General features: G+C 45.5%; 1 protein-coding gene across 17 annotated transcripts in view; it reads left to right on the top strand.

Annotated features, from left to right (window-relative positions):
- The window catches only part of SEC31B (SEC31 homolog B, COPII coat complex component), a 59,682-nt gene that overhangs the window by 15,330 nt on the left and 24,709 nt on the right, over window positions 1-19,643 (top strand). For 9 of the 17 annotated variants that reach the window (XM_025466905.3, XM_025466903.3, XM_049103649.1 and 6 more), the window contains 16 exons: window positions 2,474-2,704; window positions 4,644-4,718; window positions 4,981-5,079; window positions 5,437-5,536; window positions 6,243-6,421; window positions 6,687-6,813; window positions 7,204-7,349; window positions 8,042-8,215; window positions 8,726-8,887; window positions 12,877-13,054; window positions 13,462-13,773; window positions 14,042-14,100; window positions 14,405-14,551; window positions 14,872-14,991; window positions 15,443-15,514; window positions 15,745-16,882. In XM_025466905.3, the coding sequence (XP_025322690.1) occupies window positions 2,474-2,704; window positions 4,644-4,718; window positions 4,981-5,079; window positions 5,437-5,536; window positions 6,243-6,421; window positions 6,687-6,813; window positions 7,204-7,349; window positions 8,042-8,215; window positions 8,726-8,887; window positions 12,877-13,054; window positions 13,462-13,773; window positions 14,042-14,100; window positions 14,405-14,551; window positions 14,872-14,991; window positions 15,443-15,514; window positions 15,745-15,924 (2,361 nt within the window). In that variant the 3' untranslated portion in view covers window positions 15,925-16,882. Of the gene's footprint in view, window positions 1-2,473; window positions 2,705-4,643; window positions 4,719-4,980; window positions 5,080-5,436; window positions 5,537-6,242; window positions 6,422-6,686; window positions 6,814-7,203; window positions 7,350-8,041; window positions 8,216-8,725; window positions 8,888-12,876; window positions 13,055-13,461; window positions 13,774-14,041; window positions 14,101-14,404; window positions 14,552-14,871; window positions 14,992-15,442; window positions 15,515-15,744; window positions 16,883-18,767; window positions 18,829-19,643 lie in introns of those variants that run through there. The other 8 variants (XR_007406945.1, XR_007406944.1, XR_007406943.1 and 5 more) reach the window with 5 other exon arrangements.

Raw genomic sequence — 19,643 nt, 5'->3', positions numbered from 1 at the left:
GATCACCTGAGGATCTTATTAAAATTCAAATTCTGGTTCATTCAGTCTAGGATAGGGCCCAAGACTCTGCTTTTCCTTTTTTTTTTTTTTAAGATTTTATTCATTTATTCATGAGAGGCACATACACACACACACAGAGGCAGAGACACGGGCAGAGGGCAAAGCAGGCTCCATGCAAGGAGCCCGACGTGGGACTTGATCCTGGGACTCCAGGATTACATCCTGGGCCAAAGGCAGGCAGGCGCCAAACCACTGAGCCACCCAGGGATCCCCAAGACTCTACTTTTCCAACAAGTTCCCAGGTGATGCTCCTGCTGCTGGTCTGAGGAGTGGCAGGGCCCTAAAGCACTTAACCCAGTGCTTTAAATTCTGATTTGAATTGAAAACAGATGTATCAAAGAAGTAGTTCTTGTGTTTGGAGCCACCAGTTTTATTGTGAAGGGAAGGCTAACATTCTCAGGAGGCAGTGCAGTGAAGAATTCTGATGTTGAAAGGGGTACATTCTTTTGGTTCTTTGTTTCAAGAGGCAATTCTGTGTTTAATTTTCTGAGAAATCACCATACCATTTTCCACAGCAGCTGTACAATATTTCTAACAGCAATGCCTAAGAGTTTCATTTTCTGTATATCAGCCCCAATGCTAATTTTCTGCCTTTTTAAATTGAAGTACAGTTGACACATAATGTTACATTTAGTTTCAGGTGTACAATATATATAATGTAATGATTTGACAAGTCTATACATTATGCTATGCTCACCACAAGGGTAGCTACCATCTGTTGCCATACAAAGTTGTTACAGTACCATTGACTATATTTCTCATGCTGTGCCTCTCATCCCTGTGACTTATTCATTCCATAACTGGAAGCCTGTACCTTCCACTCTTCACCCATTTTGCCCATCCTCCTACCCCCTTCTCTGGCAACCACCAATTTGTTCTCTGTATTTATGAGTCTGTCTGGAGAGGCCTGCATTTTTTTTAAAAAGATTTATTTACTTATTTGAAAGAGAGAGAGAGAGAGAGAGTGCGAATGCATAGGCTGGGGGGGGGGTGGGGAGAGGCTGAGGGAGAGGGGGAGAGAGAATCTCAAGTGGACTTCCCACCAAGTGCAGAGCCAACATGGAGCTCAGTTCCACAACCCTGAGATCACAACCTGAGCTGAAATCAAGAGTCAGAGCTTAACTGACTGAGCCACCCAGGTGCCCGAGGCCTGCATTCTTATCATAGCTCTGTCACTTATTAGCTGGGTAGCCTTGACCAAGTTACTAACTCAGGACTTCAGTGTTCTTATCTGTAAAACAGGGATAGTAGTACCTGCTCAGCTTATGTTAGTGAATTGGCATGAACATCAAATAGGAATATATATAAGCACTTTGTAAGACTATCAAATGCTAACAAATCAAAAGTTGAGATTGTTTTGTTTGGCACTAATCTGTAGTATAGGTTTGCGCTGTAGGAGTCAAGTGAAGAATTCCAAGTGGGAAAGTTCATTAAGGAAGAGGTCTTAGGAAGGGAAATAGTGAAGGGTTGGGGGAGTAAGCAGTAGTAGTAAACTATGGCTTCAGCCTGAAGAACTTTAAAATATACTGATACCCAGTCCCGCTCTGAGAGATTCAGATTTTATTGTCTGGAGTATAGCCTGATGATGCAGGAAAGCTCCTCAGGTGGTTTTAATGAGCATTCAAGGTGGAGAACTGATGGAATAAAGGTACTTTACTGAGCTCTGCTTGGTGACAGATGCTTTATGTAGGATCGTTAATTTGGCAAGAAGTGTGCTCGGGTGGGGGGGTGTCTTGGTGAGTGAAGGCTCAGAGGCAGGAATGAACTAGGCACTTTGGGGATGTTGGAGCAATTACATAAATGAGCAGGGAGAGAGAGGCTAGCGAGTCTGGCCCTGACTTTGGAGGCTTTTGTACGTTACAGGCAGAGGAGCTTGAGCTCTCTTCTGTGGCCTTATGAAACCATAACACACTCCTGAGCAGCAATAGGTACAGGGTGGTAGTCTAAGGCTTGGACTGGAGGATGGTTTGGAAGGAGGAAAACCCAGAAGCTAGCAGCCTATTCCAGTAACCTAGGTGTGCTAGCACTGGGAATGGGACAGAAGAGCCCTGCATGAGAGACACTGCACAAGAAGAGGTAAGACTGCTGTTTTGTAGGTGTGGGGGATATAAAGACTGTGATAATGCCAAGGCATGTAGCCAAGGTGACTGGGAGAATGGTGCTACCAGCACAGGTGAGAAGATGAGTACCGTGTGCTAGAGTTTTAAGATGATGGTGCTAAAAATGTGGAAGTGGTTTTGGTATGGAGGCACTTTTGCTACTCATTTCCTGATCCCCTTCCACCCCCAGGAGTTCTTATTGTTGATTTCCTATTCTAGGGTCAACCAATAAATAGCCTTCCCTGTGATGTGGACTTGGTGTTAATTTTGAGCTTGAAGATACAACCTTTACCTTTCTTGTTTTTCTTCAACAGTTTGGGGGGAAGCTGGTTACCTTTGGCCTCCCCAACACCCCTGCCCATCAGGTGCCACAGCCTTGCCTCCGCCTTGTCTTCATCAGTCAAGTTACCACAGAATCTGAATTCCTGAGACGATCAGCTGAGCTGCAGGAGGCCCTGGGATCAGGAAATCTCCTGAATTATTGCCAAAACAAGATAGAGCAAACGTCACTGCAAAGTGAAAAAATGCTCTGGCGATTCTTGAAGGTAGGAAGCCTGAAGGCTGGCTACTCTGAAGCATTTCCCTGGAGCCAGAAACTCCAGGAGATGGACAACCACACTGTGACCTAGGTTACAGAGGCCCTGACCTCTCAGGCTTTTTCCTATACCACACCACCCATTGGATACAGAATCTTCACCTTATACCAGTGGCTCAGAGACCTTTTGCAGTTAAGGAAGCTGAGGGGTACAAGTGACATTTGCATTTTTTTGCTTCTATTGCTGACATCCTAGATACTTTACCAAGGACAAGGTGAAGGCTTTATGTAATTCCAAAGGGCAGATAAGGTAATGGGAAGAGAGAAGAGAAGGAAAAAGAAGAAAAGAGGATTGGCTGGAAGGGGGCATCATCGTGAGAAGGCTTTGAGTTTTTTTCAGATAATCCAAGACAAGTTATTGTGATGGGACTTTAGACTTAAGTCCCAATTTACTCTGAAGCATGGATCAAGTTCCAGTACTAATGAAATTTCAAGTTGTGCATGACATTAGGAGTGCTCCACCTGTCAAAGGACTTGAGTAGATGAGAGAACTAAAGGGAGAAAGAGAAATAACCAATTAGGCAGTGGGAGGATTATTCAAAACTTTGAGATCGTAGCAAATAACGCAAAAAGGACAGAACCGGCCCCAGGGAGTCTGAGAAAAGCTTGGGGTCTATGCTTCAAACAATAGAACTTAGTGATGATAGACACCAGGAATCTGGGAAGGAGAGAGGATTTGAGAAAGATCTTCAACTGTAGAGTGAAGCTAGAAAAAAGGTGTGGGAAGATAAGAATAAGAAGTGTTACTTTTGTTGTAAGCAGGATACAGGCAACTGCTCCAGGAATGGTGGAATGAGAAAGAGAATAGAGGGCACCATCAGGAGTTGAACCTTTATTCTTTTGAGTAAAGGAGGCAGCAGTCCTTAAGGATAGAAGGAAGTCTGATTGAAAAGCTACCTAAGAGCTGTCCGTCATGATGGTCCTGAAGCTGAATGTGGCTGAACATTTCCAAAGGATGAATATGAGAGAAGGAAGGAACCCTGAGAGACTGTGAGATAGATAGTGGTCAGAATTCATGGGTCTGTGTAGGGCAAATGAAGGGCCCAGTCACCTAACCCAGATTAGGGTAGGGCTTCAGGAAGGCTTGTCCCCCAGTATCCGGGTAAGCTGACTTTGTAACTGTATCTGTGCAGCTTCAATCATGAACTGTTTTCAACTAGGTATTTAGACTCACAAGACTCTGTAGTCTCCTCACTTGGCATCAGTCTCCTCAGGATATAGGACAGGAACCAGTTTATAGGCAGCATGACGTAGCAGTAGGTGGCACTCTCCTCTGGGGGCGTCTTTGCAGCAGCCATGCAGTGGTTCAGAGTTCTCCTCTCCACCTCCCCAGAAGATGAGCTTCAGAAGAAGACCACTCAGGTGCAAGAGATGAGATGCACAAGGCAGGTGTGTAAGTGGCCCTGGCTTAGAAGACTCATGCTACAAGAGACATTGGCTCCAAAAATGTAGGTTCTAGAGTCCCTACAAGAGATCTATTCAGTTACAAGGTCCTTGCAATCAGGAAGCCTAGAGCATGGTGTTCACAGAGGCTGTTTATAGTTTGTATAGTTCCAGACCAGATGCAGTTTATCCATTACAAGCAATGTTGCCTGGAAACATAGCTGACATTTTACTCTTACCAGGTAACCAGGCTAAACAGATCGAGTAAGTCAATGGAAGGCCCAATTCTCATGTAGAAGTGGGAGAAGGTTTTGTTAACACCGTGCATCCAGCCCAGCAGGATCAACTCTGGGGAGGAAAAGGGGAGAGATGGTGTTGGCCTCAGTAGGGTACTTCTGGTAGTATGAAGAACTATATTAGAGGGTACACTGGCACGTGTTGGCTTATGCAGGAGAAGGTCATTCACGTTGGTTTAATGGAGACTTGTGTGTTCTGTGGTTCCTTAGGTGACCTTAGAGGAAGACTCCAGAATGAAATTTCTAAAACTATTAGGATACAGTAAAGATGAGCTTCAGAAGAAGGTAAGCTGCTTTCACATCAGGAGCATGTTCTTGAGACAGAGAAGAAGAGAATGCTGTCAGTAGAAACTATCTCGATGACCTCTTTCTGGGTTTCATTAATGTATATACAAACATTTTACTTTCTGGAGGTAGGCTTTTCCTCAGGCAAATAGTCCAAGGATCTCAGAGAGTGCAGTCAGTGGGGGGTGGAGGTAGGAAGAAAGCATAATAATGTGTTTGACTGTGTGCTGGGGAGAGGGTACTCATAGGTCTTTTCCTGCAGGTGGCCGTGTGGTTGAAGAGTGACTTGGGGCTGGGTGAGAGCCCTCAGTCCAAGAGAGATGATCTCCACAGTAACAGACGGCAGGCCTTCTGCAGCCAGGTGTGGTTGGAGCCCAGGTAGCTGGACCTAGGGTACCACAGGAGACCTGCCTTCAGGGCATCTGCCCCTTTCTGGCCCTTTGCTTTGCTCTCATAAAGTGCTCAGCATCTCTAGAGGCCTTCAAACTACTCACTTTTTGGAACCACAGTGAGACACAGAATGCATAAGCTTTTGGGCTGAGAGAGGAGCTATGTTTTAACCATGGAACTAGAGCCCTTCCCAAACCTTATCTGGTTTATTCTTTTAACTTTATCTATTAGGGGCCAGATAGTAGAGGTCCCAGAGAGAGCTACCAAGCCAGCTCTCTGTTTTTGGGTTCATTTCCAAAATAGCCACCTCTGTCCTTTCTTGTCACAGACCTCCAAACATATCACAGAAGAAGCCTCTGCCTCCTCAACCTTCTTTGATGAACTGATCCCTCAGAATATGGCTCCATGGGAAATCCCCATCACAGAAGGTACCCTGATCCTGAGTGAGAGAAATGCTCTGTGTGGGAATAGGTGGGCTCAGAGTTCTTGGACTTGAGAACATTTTCTTGTTCCCCGCCTCCTGCCTCCCTCCCACCATCACAGATGCTGGGTGGTTCTGTTACTGGTTAGAGCTCTCTCTGGATTTTTATGGATACGTCTTTTCTGTGGAAGACCTTCTGGCAAGATACTTTTTTTCTATCCTCTGTTTTCTTTTTTTTTTTAAGATTTTATTTATTTATTCATTAGAGACACAGAGAAAGAGGCAGAGACACAGACAGAGGGAGAAGCGGGCTCCTCACAGGGAGCCCGATATGGGATTTGATCCCCCCAGACCCGGGATCACACCCTGAGCCAAAGGCAGACTTCAACTACTGAGCCACCCAGGTGTTGCTATCCTTCTATTTTCTTACTTAAAAGACTATGACCCTGTTCTTGCTGAGCAACACACACTGTATCTCTGATATTGCCATATGAAGCCCTCCTTCATCTTAAGCCCTGTCCTTAGAAAATTTCCACTGGAGCTGGCATGCTGGGACAGCCCACTACATTTTGTTGAGGAATGAAACTTGGGAGTTTTGTTTGGGGTAAGGGAGGCTTAGTGATACAGAGATAGAAAGGGTACTATGGGCCCTGGAGGGGATAGGAAGCTAGGGTCCAAGGGCTGGCAAACATGGAGGATGTCTCTGCCTGCAGACACTGATGGACTCCTGAGCCAGGCTCTCCTGCTTGGAGAACTGCGCTCTGCTGTGGAGCTGTGTCTGAAGGAAGAGCGCTTTGCTGATGCCATCATCCTGGCCCAGGCTGGGGGTGCAGATCTGCTAAAGCAAACACAGGAGTGCTACTGGGCCAAGAGGAAAACCAGAATCTCTTCGGTAACTGTCCACTGTGTAGGAGAGGAGGGGAGGGGATTGCTTGGACTTTGTCAGGTGGATGCCTATACCTTGGTGTTCAGAAGATCTGCCAGGCTCTCTCTCTTCCCACTCCAACTATCCCTACCTCACCCCCCACCCCTAGTCAGTGATCTAATAGGAAACCTGCTCACGAGTCACTTTTCTTAGCATATCCCCCTGTACGTGACTCTGGTTGCCTGTGCTAGATGGATGGCTGATGGCCTCCTTCCCTTTCTGCCCATTATAGCTGCTAGCCTGTGTTGTACAGAAGAATTGGAAGGATATGGTGTGTGCCTGTAGCCTGGAGAACTGGAAAGAGGCACTGGCCTTGCTACTGACCTACTGTGGGCCAGAGAAATTTCCTGAGCTCTGTGGTAAGTAGCCCTGGGTTTCAGGTTGGAGTGGTGTGACTCCAGCATGGAGTTAATGGACACGCTGAGGGAGGGGGCAGAGGAGCAGCCTGAACTCTGGGAGGCTAGGCCATGTTGTCAAGGCCAAGGTCTGGTTCAGCTGGGAGGCAAGGGACTACCGTGCTTGCTCCTACTTTCAGTAGGGATAATTTCTTGTCCTGTTTTACTCTTTCTCATTACATCATGATGCAAGAGCTCTGCCCTTTGTTGTAGAGCAAAATTGGCCTCAGTATTGTCCAAAGCCACTGTGATTACTTGTACTGTAGCTCATGGTCCTTCACCTATTTTCAAACAGGAGAATGAGAAGAAGCACAGGAAAGCTATGCCATTAAAGAACTTTCCATCTCTCTGCAGACATGCTGGGTACTCGCATGGAGCAGGAGGGTGGCAGAGTACTAACATCTGAAGCTAGACTCTGTTATGTGTGCTCAGGGAGTGTGGAGCAGCTAGTGGAGTGTTGGGCAAAATGCCACCAGGCTTCATCCCCCCTGGCTCTACAGGTACACCTTCTCTGCAGGGCACTAGTCACTCCATACTGGGCTGTTAGGAGAAGCTAGTGGTAGAGATGTGCAGGGACATCAGAGATGAGTCTTCCAGTGAGGTCCCCAGGCTGAAATCAGTATATTAGGGAGTAGAAAAAGGCCTTCAATATCTGGCACCTTCTCCCATGGATGAGCTAGCACCTCCCTCTCTCCTTCTCAGTCAGGGGAAGCTGAGCAACAACTGTTTAGGTATTAACCTTCATAATTTTTTTCCCCACTTTAGGTTTGGTTATACAAATTTATTCTCTATTTGAGTAATTGTGAGCCTGGGCCTTCTATTAGCTGCTATGAAAAGTTCTGTGGATTTAAATTGTACCAGACACTCTGCAGGTAACCAGAGAAGACTCATAGGAAGACAAAGTCACAGGTGAAACAATAACATAACAGAGGCTAAAATTGATGATGTACTAGCAGAGTAAAGGGTAAAGGAAGCAAAAAAAGAGGCAGAAATGTATGAGAATCTAAGACCCAGATGAACCCAGTTGAAGCAAATGCTAACAGCTTGGGAGGTGAAGCCAAATGGCCCTTCTGTAACCGTCACATCTCTTATGTGATATGACTTGTCACCAAGTCTCTAGGTGAACTGCCTGGGCTTAGAGAGCAGGATGTGCTTTGAAGAGATCTGACTGCCCTTATTCCTGTTCCTATAGGATTTGATGGAGAAGGTTATGGTCCTTAATAGGAGCTTGGAGCTACTGCGGGGTCCTGATGGGGTGATCTCAGGCCCTGCCACAATCTATAGGGTCAGTCAGTATGCCAATCTCCTGGCAGCCCAGGGCAACCTGACCACTGCCATGAGCTATCTACCCAGTGACTGTACTCAGGTGAGTGGGACCATGTAGAGAGAGCAAACCATTTCAGTCATCTAACACTGGCTGAGCACGTCTATATTCCAGGCACTATGCAAATGCTGAAATTCTAGGGTAAATGAGATCTAGTCCTTCAGGAAGCTCACAGTCTGTTTAGGGAAATCAGATGTCAATAACTTATAGTGTTAGAAGCTTATAGTAAACACTGTGGGACTCCAGGAAAGGAGCTGGTTTTGCCCAGAGCAGTCAAGGAAGGCTTCCCAGTGGTTAAAACAGTTGGGCTGGACCTTCAAAGAGAAGTAGCTTACCAGCAGATGTAGGGCATCCTAGGCAGAAAGAACAGCAAAGAGGGAGGCTTGGCAGGGAGGCTTGGCAGGAATTGGGGACCTTTGAGTCATCTAAGGTGGCTGAAGTGCAGAGGGTCAACTGAAGTTTGGATGCTATATGGGGCTAGGCTTATAAGAAAAGATGTTTACTTGTTTTAATTTTAATTAACACAGTTCTTCATTATTATAACTTTTGTAGCCATCAGTTCAGCAGCTGAGAGATCGGATTTTTCATGCCCAGGGTTCTGGTGTCTTGGGCCAACAGTGTCCTACTTTCCCTTTCCCTCGGGTGGTTGTGGGAGCTACCCCCCACTCTAAAGAAACATCATCTTACAGATTGGGATTCCAGCCTTCTCATCAGGTAAGACATGGTTTGGTTTGTTCATTCCTTTGCTCACTCATTCGAAAATACTTATTAAATGTCTACTAGGTACCAAGCATGATTCTAGGCTCTTGGAATATACTAGTGAACAAAAATGATGAAAATTCCCAACTTTGTAGAGCATAGATTAAGTTATTTTTCAAATAACTGCTATCAAACAACTGCTAGGCTCTTAGACCAGAAACAGGGACAAACCATGATTCATGCCCTTAATTAGCTCATAGTCTAGTGGAAAGATAGATGTATAAAAAATTAGTACAGTAAAATTCATAAATGCTGTGATTGGGGTATGATAAGGTGCTATGGGATCACACAGGAAAAAGCAACTTAGTCTTTGGGGGAGCGGGAGAAGTTTCGGGAATGTTTCTGAATGAGTATGGTGTTTGATCTGAGTATTGAAGATTACAAAACATTTAGGCGAGGGAAGGAATAGGTAAAGGCTATTTCAAGTAGTGGGAACAGCATGTACATAAACATTGAAGGGAGAGTAAGCAAAGCCCACTTGAGGAACTACTGATATTTTAATGGGGCTGCAAAACAGGTGTTTGTGGTAGGGGAGTAAAGTCAGATGAAACTGGAGTAACAGGTAGGAGATAGATCAGGAAGGACCTGGAATTCTGTGCTAGAGACCTTAGACTTGACCCTAAAATTGATAGCAGTCAGGAGCTATTGAATGGTCTTATTCAGGGGAATGACTTGCTATGTATTTAGGAGAAGGGCAAGGCTAGAGGTACTTAGGAGGTGAGAGATGATAAGAACATGAGATGACCTAAAGCTGGAGAATGAGATTACATTTAAGATATTTATAGGTAGAATTGACAGAAATTGGTGATGGTTTACAGAGGAATCTGTAAAGTGGTGGGACTGACCCCTAGGTTCCTGGCCACAGTGCCCAGTTGGTTAGGGTGTTGTTAACTTAAGATACCAGGATTCTACTGGAGTGACTGGGGAACAAAATCCAGAAAGATGGTAAATGGAGTTATCAGATGATTCATCCTGTCCCACCTTCGATTCTCACCCTAATTTTCTTTCTTCTTTCTTTCTCCTGCCTCATCTTTCTACTCCAATTCCTTCTCTCTCTTTCTATCTCTCCACCCCTCCTTCTTTCCTTTCTATTTTGAAATAATTATAGATTCACAGGAAGTTGCAAAGAAATGTAGTGGGAAGTCTCATGCATCACATCCTCACCCCACCTCATGCCAGTGTCCCACACAACCATAGTGCAATGTCCACACCAAGAAACTGATATTAATACAATCCATAGATTCAAATTTCACCTGTGTGTGTGTGTGTGTGTGTATGTGTGTATAACTATGTAAGAATTTGTCTACTCATCTTTTAAACAGGGCCCTTCACAAAGCAAATATTTCTAATTTTATAAGGTCCAATTTATAGTTTTTCTTCTATGGATCATGCCTTTTGTGTCTTTGTTAGTCCACTGTCCCCTAAAGTTTTCCAGTGTTCTTTTTCTAAAAGTTTTATAGTTTTATTTATTTATTTTTATTTTATTTTATTTTATTTTTTAGTTTTATAGTTTTATGTTTTACATTTAAGTCCATGTTCTATTTTGAGTTAAATTTTGCATATAGTGTGAAGTTTAGGTCAAGCTGCTGCTTTTTTTTTTTTCCCCCAATGGATATGTATAAAAAGGCTGTCTCTTCTCCACTGAATCAATTTTGCTCCTTTGTCAAAAATTAACTGGGCATATTTGTATGGCTTTATTTCTCAGATCTCTCTTCTATTCTATTGATCTGTGTGTCCTTCCCTCATAATACCACTCTGACTTCAATACTACCACTATATAGTAAGTCTTGAAATGGGGAAGAATAATTCTTCGCACTTTTTCTTTTTTTCAAAAGATTTTATTTATTTGAAAGACAGAGTGAGGGCAAGAGAGAGCATGAGCAGGGCGAAGGACAGAGGAGAAAGGAGGATCCAACTCTCACTGAGCAGAGAGCCTGACACTGGAATCTTGAGACACTAGGATCATGACCTAAGCTGAAGGCAGAGGTTTACCTGACTGAGCCATCCAGGCACCCCTGGTTTTCTTTTTTCAAAATTACTTTGGGTGTTTTAGGACCTTGCATTTTCCATATAAATTTTAAAGTAATTTTGTCTGTATCTGCAAAGAAACTTGCTGAAATTTTGGCAAGAATTTTATCAAATTATAGATTAATGTAAGGAGAATTGACATTTTTACTATATTGAGTCTTCCTATCCATGAATTTGGTATGTCTTTCCAATGCTGTTTGCATCAGCATTTTATAATTTTAATCATACATATCCTGATGTTTTTTCAATTCAGACATCAGTATTTAATTTTCTCTTGAGCAGTTTGCAATCAAATGGTAATTGCATTTTGAATTTTGGTTGCCATTTGTTTATTGTTAGTATATAAAAATATAATTGATATTTTTGTGTTATGTATCCTGTGACTTTTCAAGGCTCAGGAATGAGTTTCCTGAACTCATTTATTCGTTCTAGGAGTTTTTTGTGGATCCCTGGGATTTTCTATGTAGACAGTCATGTTATCTGCAAATATAGTTTTTCTTCCAGTCTATATGCCTTTAATTTCTTTCTCTGCCTTATTCTTATTGTAGTACTAAACTAAGAAAGGTGACAGTGAACATCCTTGCTTTGTTTCTGATCTTAAAGGAAAAATATTCAGTCCTCCACCATTATGATGTTAGCTAGGTTTTTTTGTAGATACTCTTTATAAGGCTGAGCAAGTTTCCCTCTATTCCTGATATGCTGAATTATGAATTATTGTCAAAATTTGTCATATATTTTTACTATTTTATTAATTTTGTTTTGTTTTTAAACATTTTTTAAGATTTATTCATTCATTCATTCATTCATTCATTCATGATAGACATAGAGAGAGAGAGAGAGAGAGAGGCAGAGACACAGGAGGGAGAAGCAGGCTCCATGCCAGGAGCCTGATGTGGGACTCGATCCCGGGACTCCAGGATTGTGCCCTGGGCCAAAGGGAGGTGCTAAACTGCCGAGCCACCCAGGGATCCCCTTTAAACATTTTTTTAAAGATTTTATTTATTTATTCATGAGAGACACAGAGAGAGGGAGGCAGAACACAGGCAGAGGGAGAAGCAGGCTCCATGCAGGGAGCCTGACATGGGACTTGATCCCGAGTCTCCAGGATCATGCCCTGAGCCAAAGGCGGCACTAAATCGCTGAGCCACCCAGGCTGCCCAGATTTTATTTATTTATTCATGAGAGACACAGAGAGAGAAGGCAGACATGGGCAGAGGGAGAAGCAGGCTCCTTTCAGGGAGCCTGATGTAGGACTTGATCCCAGAACCCCAGGACCATGTCCTGAGCCGAACGCAGATGCTCAACACTGAGCCACACAGGTGTCCCTTCCTTTAATAATTTTAGAACTATTCTAGTTGTCTATTTAATTTTGACTGAGGTTTGGTAGTCTGTGGTTCTTGAGGAATTGGCCATTTCTTCAAAGTTGTCAAATTTATTAACAAAATTTGTTGGGATCCCTGGGTGGCGCAGCAGTTTGGCGCCTGCCTTTGGCCCAGGGCGCGATCCTGGAGACCCGGGATCGAATCCCACGTCGGGCTCCCGGTGCATGGAGCCTGCTTCTCCCTCTGCCTGTGTCTCTGCCTCTCTCTCTCTCTGTGACTATCATAAATAAATAAAAATTAAAAAAAAAACATAATTTGTTAATAATACATATTAACAATAATTTGTAACTTTATTACTTATATTCCTCTATTATCTCCTTAATGGCTGCAGGGACTGTTGTAATATTCCCTGTGTCATCCCTGATCTTGATGATTTGCGTCTTCTCTCTTCATCTTTGTCGCTTTTTATAGAGTTATCAGTTTTGTTGATTTTTATTTTAGGAGCTAGCTTTTTGTTTCATATTCTGTTTTTCTATTTTCAGTTACTTACCTTTCTTTTCCCTTCCAAGTGCTGACCCTTTTTTCTCTTCACAGGTTCCAATTTCAGCTCCAAGGTCAAGGATTTTCACACCTCAGTCATCACTAGTGACACCCTTGACTCCTTCCCATCCTAGCCCTTATCAAATCTCCCAAACTCAGAATATAAGTGACTACAGGGCACCTGGGCCCCAGGAAGCCCCGCCTTTGCCCTTGTGCCCTGGTGTAAGGCCTGGTGAGTAAGTGAAGATTTGTTTGGGCAGAACACAGAGGCAAAGAGTTGGCATGACCAGAATGGATTTGGGGGGCATTACGTCTACACTGTAGTGAGAGGAGCTCTGAATCCCCAGTACTATCACTTACTGGCTTTGTATCTATGGCAACAGACTCAGGCACTCTGTTTCTTGTGAAAAGTGAGAGTAGCTGTTATGTTGGTCATTTCAATCCCACAGGATTGCTTTTAGGGTCAAGTGAGGAATAGTTAAAAGTACTTTGTGTATGGTAGATCTCCATACACAAATATTAATTTTTTATTATCATTATTAGGTTTGTTTTATTGCTGCCTTATTCTTACCTGAAATGCTCTGAGTCTCTCCCAAGGTGAAGTTTGGTGGCAAATGACCTGTTTCTGTTCCTTTTCAGCTTTATTTGAGCCACCTCTGTTAAGGCAAAAAGCCCAAGTTCCTAACCCCATGGGTTTCCCTGGAACATGGCCTCTTCCTGGTCTACCTCCACCCATGGCAACTCCAGACATCAGACAGCCTGGCTCTACTTCTATAGCTGAGACTACCCAACTATTCCCTCTGCTTCCTGTGAGACTACCAGGTGTCAGCCCTACAAGCTTCCAGTATCTAGCCCCACCTGTCAATTTCCCCATGACACATCCTCCAGGAGGGCCAGGTACTACATGCTCTAGCGTCCTCCCAACCACTGGCCCCTCGAGTGCTCAACAAGGTCAGTCTTCTTTCCATGGCTTCTCTCTTCTGGGTCATTGCCTCCTTCTCTTTCCCTCTCCACTACCACCTTAGGAGTCTCTCCTTAAGCCAATGAACTGGGGGCCTTTGGGTTGGAGAATGTCAACTGAGAGTATGGCTGGTTTGCAGAGGGAAGTGTGATCAACTCCAACTAAAATGATCTTGCTGATCTTCAGACTGATGATTTCAAGTGCTCCTAACTGTACCCCTATATACCTCATGTGCTATGTTATCTTTGTGCTATGCAGGACCTCAAGATTCCTTGAAAAATGCCCTAATGCCCAGGGCAAACCTCCAGAGGAAAGAGGTCAGTGTGTCTCTTGCTACCTGCCCCTCATACATTCACCAATGACCTGTATTCTAGTTTCTTCCAGCATTTAGCCCATCCCCTAGTCAGGGACACACACAGTCCTGTCCCTTTCTCTACTCATTCTTCTCCCCTCATCCCTCTCCTCTTTCCTTCTTGCATACATGTATCAGTCTCTCCCTCTCCTGGTTCCCGACATGCTGCTCTGTTCCCTTGCTCACTCAGATCTTCTGCTACTCTCTCAAAGCAGGGTCTAGGAAGTCGCTCAACTTAGACTCATATGCCTTTCTTTCTTTGTCTCTAGTTGCCAGGGACATTTATGCCCCCAGCACCGATTACTGCTCCAGTTGTGAGCCTCACCCCTGAGCCACGAGGGGTCCTTTCTTCACAGCCTTCTGTCCTTGTTGGGGGCCATGCTCCTCCGGGAGCACCAGGAGAACTCAGCCTGCAGGTGACAGGAGCAGCATGTTCCCCTCCTCTTGGAAACTCACCAACTTTCCTTGAGTGTAGAAAAACAGGGAGCATGGTGGCTGGGCCTCATTCCTCAACGGGGGGGGGGGGGGGGGGGGCGGAGGCAGATTCTGTACTGGGGAACGGGTGTGGGCAGGTGCCAAATGTCCTTACTGCAGAGAAGAGGGATATACCCCACTCCCCAGCTGTGCTCTGCTTGAGTGGGAGCAGCGTGACATTGACTCACTGAGGACTAGTCCATAGGGCAGCTATGAGAAGGTCAGCTTACCCGTCTATCCTGTCTCCCTGCTCCTTCCTTAGCAACTTCAGCAGTGGCCTCCTGAGAAGGTGGGAAGGAAGGAGCTGCTTCCAGAGCATCAGTCCCTGAAGACCAGCTTTGAGAAGCTTCTACAGTGCTGCTCCCTGTCTGCCACTGATTTAGTAAGTCTGAGCCTTCCCCATGATGTCCTCCTCACACCATTAGCTTGTTCCCCGGACTCCTGAGCTATAGATCAATTCCTTTTTTGACTCTTTTCTCATGGTCTCTGGGCCTGTTTGCATCTTATACTTATTTGGGGGCAAGGAGGGGCTTGTCTGGTCTGAGCCTAGCTAGCCGGTATCAGGGCCCCAGCAACATTGAGGCTTACCTCTTGGAAAGGCAGTACGGGGCACTGGAGGGAGGGTGAAACTAGGAGTCAGGAGACCTGCCGTTCATGCACCGGCTGTGTCAACTTAAGCAAGTCACTTATCCTCTTTGGGCCTTCATTTCCTCTCCTGTGAAATGAAAGCAATAGCATTAAGTGGTTCCAGCTCTGATACACTGTGATTCTTTATAGTCCTTTGTAGTGTTAGTCTTAGGGGTTGGAGTCAGAATCCATTTTCCTCCCTGCAGAAAACAAAACGGAAGCTGGATAATGCAGCCCAACGTCTAGAATGTCTATATGATAAGCTCTGCCAGGGCACAGTAAGTACACTTAGTGGTACTCCTCTGCCCCCTGCCCTCCACCATCACCATGGCCAAAGGGACCCCAGTGTCCTCTCCCATAGGTCTCACCGACCTGGTTCCCCACAAAATACATGCATACACATTTTGCCCAGACTGGGCTCCAGAACTTAAATCATCTCTTACCCTTCCATGCTCCCAGGGTAAGGGCTGGGTTGGGCTCCCTGACCTAAGCGTGCATCCCTCCACAGCTCTCGCCTCATGTCCTGGCTGGGCTCCATGAGGTTGCCCGATGTGTGGACGCAGGAAACTTTGAGCAGGGCCTTGCGGTGCATGCCCAGGTGGTGGGCTGCAGCAGCTTCAGCGAGGTCTCCAGCTTCATGCTTGTCCTGAAGTCTGTCCTCACCATTGCTCATAAGTTGCACGTGTAAACCAGGCAGGCTCTCTTGCGAGGAGCCTACTTCTGCTGTTACTTAACTCCTCCCTGCAGAAAAGGGGGAATTTTGGAATAGATTTTTTGTTTTCCCCACCCCTCTTCCCTTGTTGCCAGGTATATGATGCTATGGGCTTGCCTCTAAACTAGCAGAGTGCCTGCTTTCCACCCCTTTATGCCTGGCTTTCTAGAATCTGCCAAGACTCTCTCAGCCTCTGAGGCAGACACAGAGTTGGCTCCTCACTTGCCTTGATGCTGTACTCTGACAGGACCCAAGACAGTTCATCTTCTCTCCTAGGGATATTCTGTTTTAAGTGGCTTCTGAGATGAGCAGGATCAGTACCTCCAAGTCTACCTCTGCTGTACCCATCTTGTGGGATTTTTGTTTTATCCCTTCTCTGGGTTATGAGCCTGACCTTACCTTCTTGGCTCTGACTTAATATTTCCAGGTCCTTTATACTCTGGGCCCCAGAGGCTGGGGTAGAGTAAACTCTTGTTGATTTTTTGAACAAGTCAAGGTTATGAGGGGTTGGTGCTGAGCAGAAAAGGAGGAAATTTGGCCTTTTACAAGGACCTTCTCTTCTACCAGTATTGTAAGGGTGGGCTAGGTTAGGTGGAATATAGAAAGGATGCACTGCCTTTTGCTGGGAGCTGTCCTAGGCTGTGAAACAGGAGCAGAGGGACCACTGCCTGCAGGGAATGGTCCTGACTTGACCTGTCTGGGCCCTGGCCCAAGGCCCTCAACCATTCATTCTGTGATCATAAGCCCAGTTCTGGAATTGGAGCCATATTAACAAAAGACTTTTCTAGCACTGCTCCTCAAGGGTTGGAGGCCCTTCTCCTCAGCCCCTACATGTCTCAGGGCTGCCTTCTCTTGCTGCACTTTTCATGGTTGGACTTTGTATTTGAAGCACTGATGTACTTAATGGGCAATAAAGCTGCTTTGTTTTGGTTTCCTCAGTCCTCTTCCAATTATTATCTCTTCTAGATCCTATTTTGCCCTTATCTTTCTTCCTAGCCTCTTTGTTTGTGCTCCCTGCACCCCAATAAAGCAGGAGAGAGGCTTGAGGACAGATGGGGAGTCTAGAAAGTTGAAGAAAGGAGGATGCAAGGAGAAAGCCTTGCAGCTTCTGTGGCCACTCTGCTGTGTGTGTGTGTGTGTGTGTGTGTGTGTGTGTGTGTGTCTGTCTCCATCTGTGCCTGACGTTCAGCTCTAGGGTTTTCCCCACAACACTTCAGGGCTGAGCTCAGCTACACAAAGGGGCTGGGTGTGAAGCCGGGGGTACTATCTCTAATCCTGTTGTAGATCCCATCATGTCTGTGGGCTAGATGTGTGTGTTTGGGAGGAAGGGATTGTTAGGCAGTATTTGTTTGTAAAGCCACTTGCTCTTCAGATAATACTTGCACTAACTTCTATTGATGAAGCAGTGTGAGCCCCAGCAAAGTCCTTTCCCAAAGTGTCTTTGAAGCCAAGAGCCCATTGAAGGGAAGAAAGGCAGGGAGAGGGGATTAGTTTGTTCAGCAGCTGTGAATTTCAGTGGGAGGTTGATGAACTCCGAAGTCTTTGTTTAAATTAAAGGGGGGGAGAAAAAAGCCGCTGCTGGAGCGAGAGCCCCACTTGGGGCCCTGAACTAACACAAGGAGAAGTCTGAGCTGCAGGGAGCTGTGTACTGACTGCGAAGACTTTTCCCAAACACTTTCGGGAAAGGTGTTGTGAGAAGAGAAGGGGCGGAGTGGGGGGATTAGCATGTGAAATGAAGTTTTCATTGACTCCAGTGGGGGTAGAAGGCTATTTTAATGGCATTTTGTTCTCTTATTTTCTCTTCTTGAGCTCTTTAGAGATATTGTTTTGCTAAGGCAGGCTTTCTTCCCCCTTCTTTCCAGTCTGCGGATTGCCTCTATGGGAGCCAACATAAATATTTCTCCTCCAGGAATGCGGGTTAATTAAAAGGAAATGAATGAGTGGAAGCATCCAATCCAGACCCACAATAGGAGGGTGCCCTGGCCTGCCCTCCCCTCCCACCACCGCCAGCACCACCAGGGCTGAGCGCGACCCTGGCTCTGTCTTTGCCCTAACCTGCTGCTAAGGCCAGTTGAGGCTGGGATTCTTTTCAAGGAAAGAAAGCCCTGCCTGTGTGTAGGCTCACAGGCCAGGGACAGGAAGGACAGTGTTTTCCGCCCCTCCTCCCCCACCCAGTGTCCTTGTCACTTCTCAGGATCTCCTTCTGCTTCTCTCTGGTGGAGATAGATGGGCCTTAAAGAGGACACAAGAGGAGGGAAGGGACCAGGGTTCCAGTATGTACCCCATGGTAACTTACTAGTTGGCTGAACAAAGACAGACATCTTTTTTAGCATCACTTTTAGTCTGTAAAACAAAAGGTTTGTCTAGCTGACCTCCAAAGTGTCCTCCCAAGCAACTGTTCTGGAGTTGTCCATGTTTGCAAAGGGGAACACAGCCCTGGTGGTTGAGTATAAGAGAGAACCTAAACTCCATGAATGCAGGGAGGTTGTTGTGTTGTTCACCACTCTGTTTGCCCACCAGTGTTTGTTGAATGACCAAATGAATGAATGGATAATACAAGAGAGGAAAAAAAGCAATACAGATCTAAGGTAGCTCAATAAAGTTTTCTTTATAGAACTCAGATGAATCTGGTATCAATCATATCCATTTGGGAATACAGAACAACAACCTATGAAAGAACTTTCTGGCAGCATGACAGGTTTCAAGTACTGACCTGGAATGATCAAATATGAAGCACAATAGTATTCCTACTTTTATGCTGAGAGACCTCTTGGAGAATGCAGTTTTCCTTTACAACTCTGTACTTTTATATTTTCTAGCTGTCTTGCCAGATTTTCTTACTGAACACTATCAAGTAATTCTGCCAAGTGGGACAGCCAGGTTAGTATATGCTGCTGTTTGATTAGGGAAGAAGGACACATTGGGAGATTCAAAAGGCCCAGATCAAAGCTGAGGGATGGAGCAAAAAAGGCCTTTTGCTGATAGAACTGGAAATGAAGCACCAGAACACGCTGAAGGGAAGTGTGTCCCCTGTGAGGAAGGGCAGGTAACCTCTCTCCTCAGTAAGTGTTAGTCGACCAGAGGATGTGTAGGGATGAGGCCAGGGTTTTGGGGTCTGACCAGGAAAACAGCCACTGTCCCAATCTGGAATATAAAGGGAGTCTTTCCACTCTCATGGGTCAGCCCCTAAAGCCTCAGCTCCCCCTCCCCCCACCTACTTAGAGCCACATCTCTGTGTTCTCTCTACTCTGGAAGGTAGGATGAGGTGGTCTGACATCTGAGCAGTTCTCCTAAAGAGCAGTTCTGTGTCCAGAGCCATGACCAGCTTAGGAGAAGGGAGATGGCTGGGAAGCTCCTTGGCTACAGAGAGTCTGTCAGGGATTGACTCTTCCCTTTCCAGAGCCCTCTTTAAGAAGCAAGTCCCTGCTATACTGCTTCTGTCTCAAGCACCACAAGCAGTGAGTCATAGCTACTGAGTGAATGTATTGGTGTAAGATTTACGTAGATGATTCATTAATTGTTGGCAGATTAGCCTCAGTCAGGCCAGCATAACTACTTAGGCCATGGGGGGAGTAAGGCATGTTCTGGCAAGGTGGGAGGGAAGAGAGGGCCTAGACGTATCTTCCACCCACCCTCCCTTACGTCCCCAAGAATAAGTTCAATACCTAGAAAAGAAGGCACATACCACAGTGCCT

Source organism: Canis lupus, chromosome 28 (genome assembly GCF_003254725.2).
Source record: "Canis lupus dingo isolate Sandy chromosome 28, ASM325472v2, whole genome shotgun sequence".
In the NCBI taxonomy this organism is placed as follows: Eukaryota; Metazoa; Chordata; class Mammalia; order Carnivora; family Canidae; genus Canis; species Canis lupus.
This window is presented reverse-complemented; position numbering and strand designations above follow the sequence as displayed.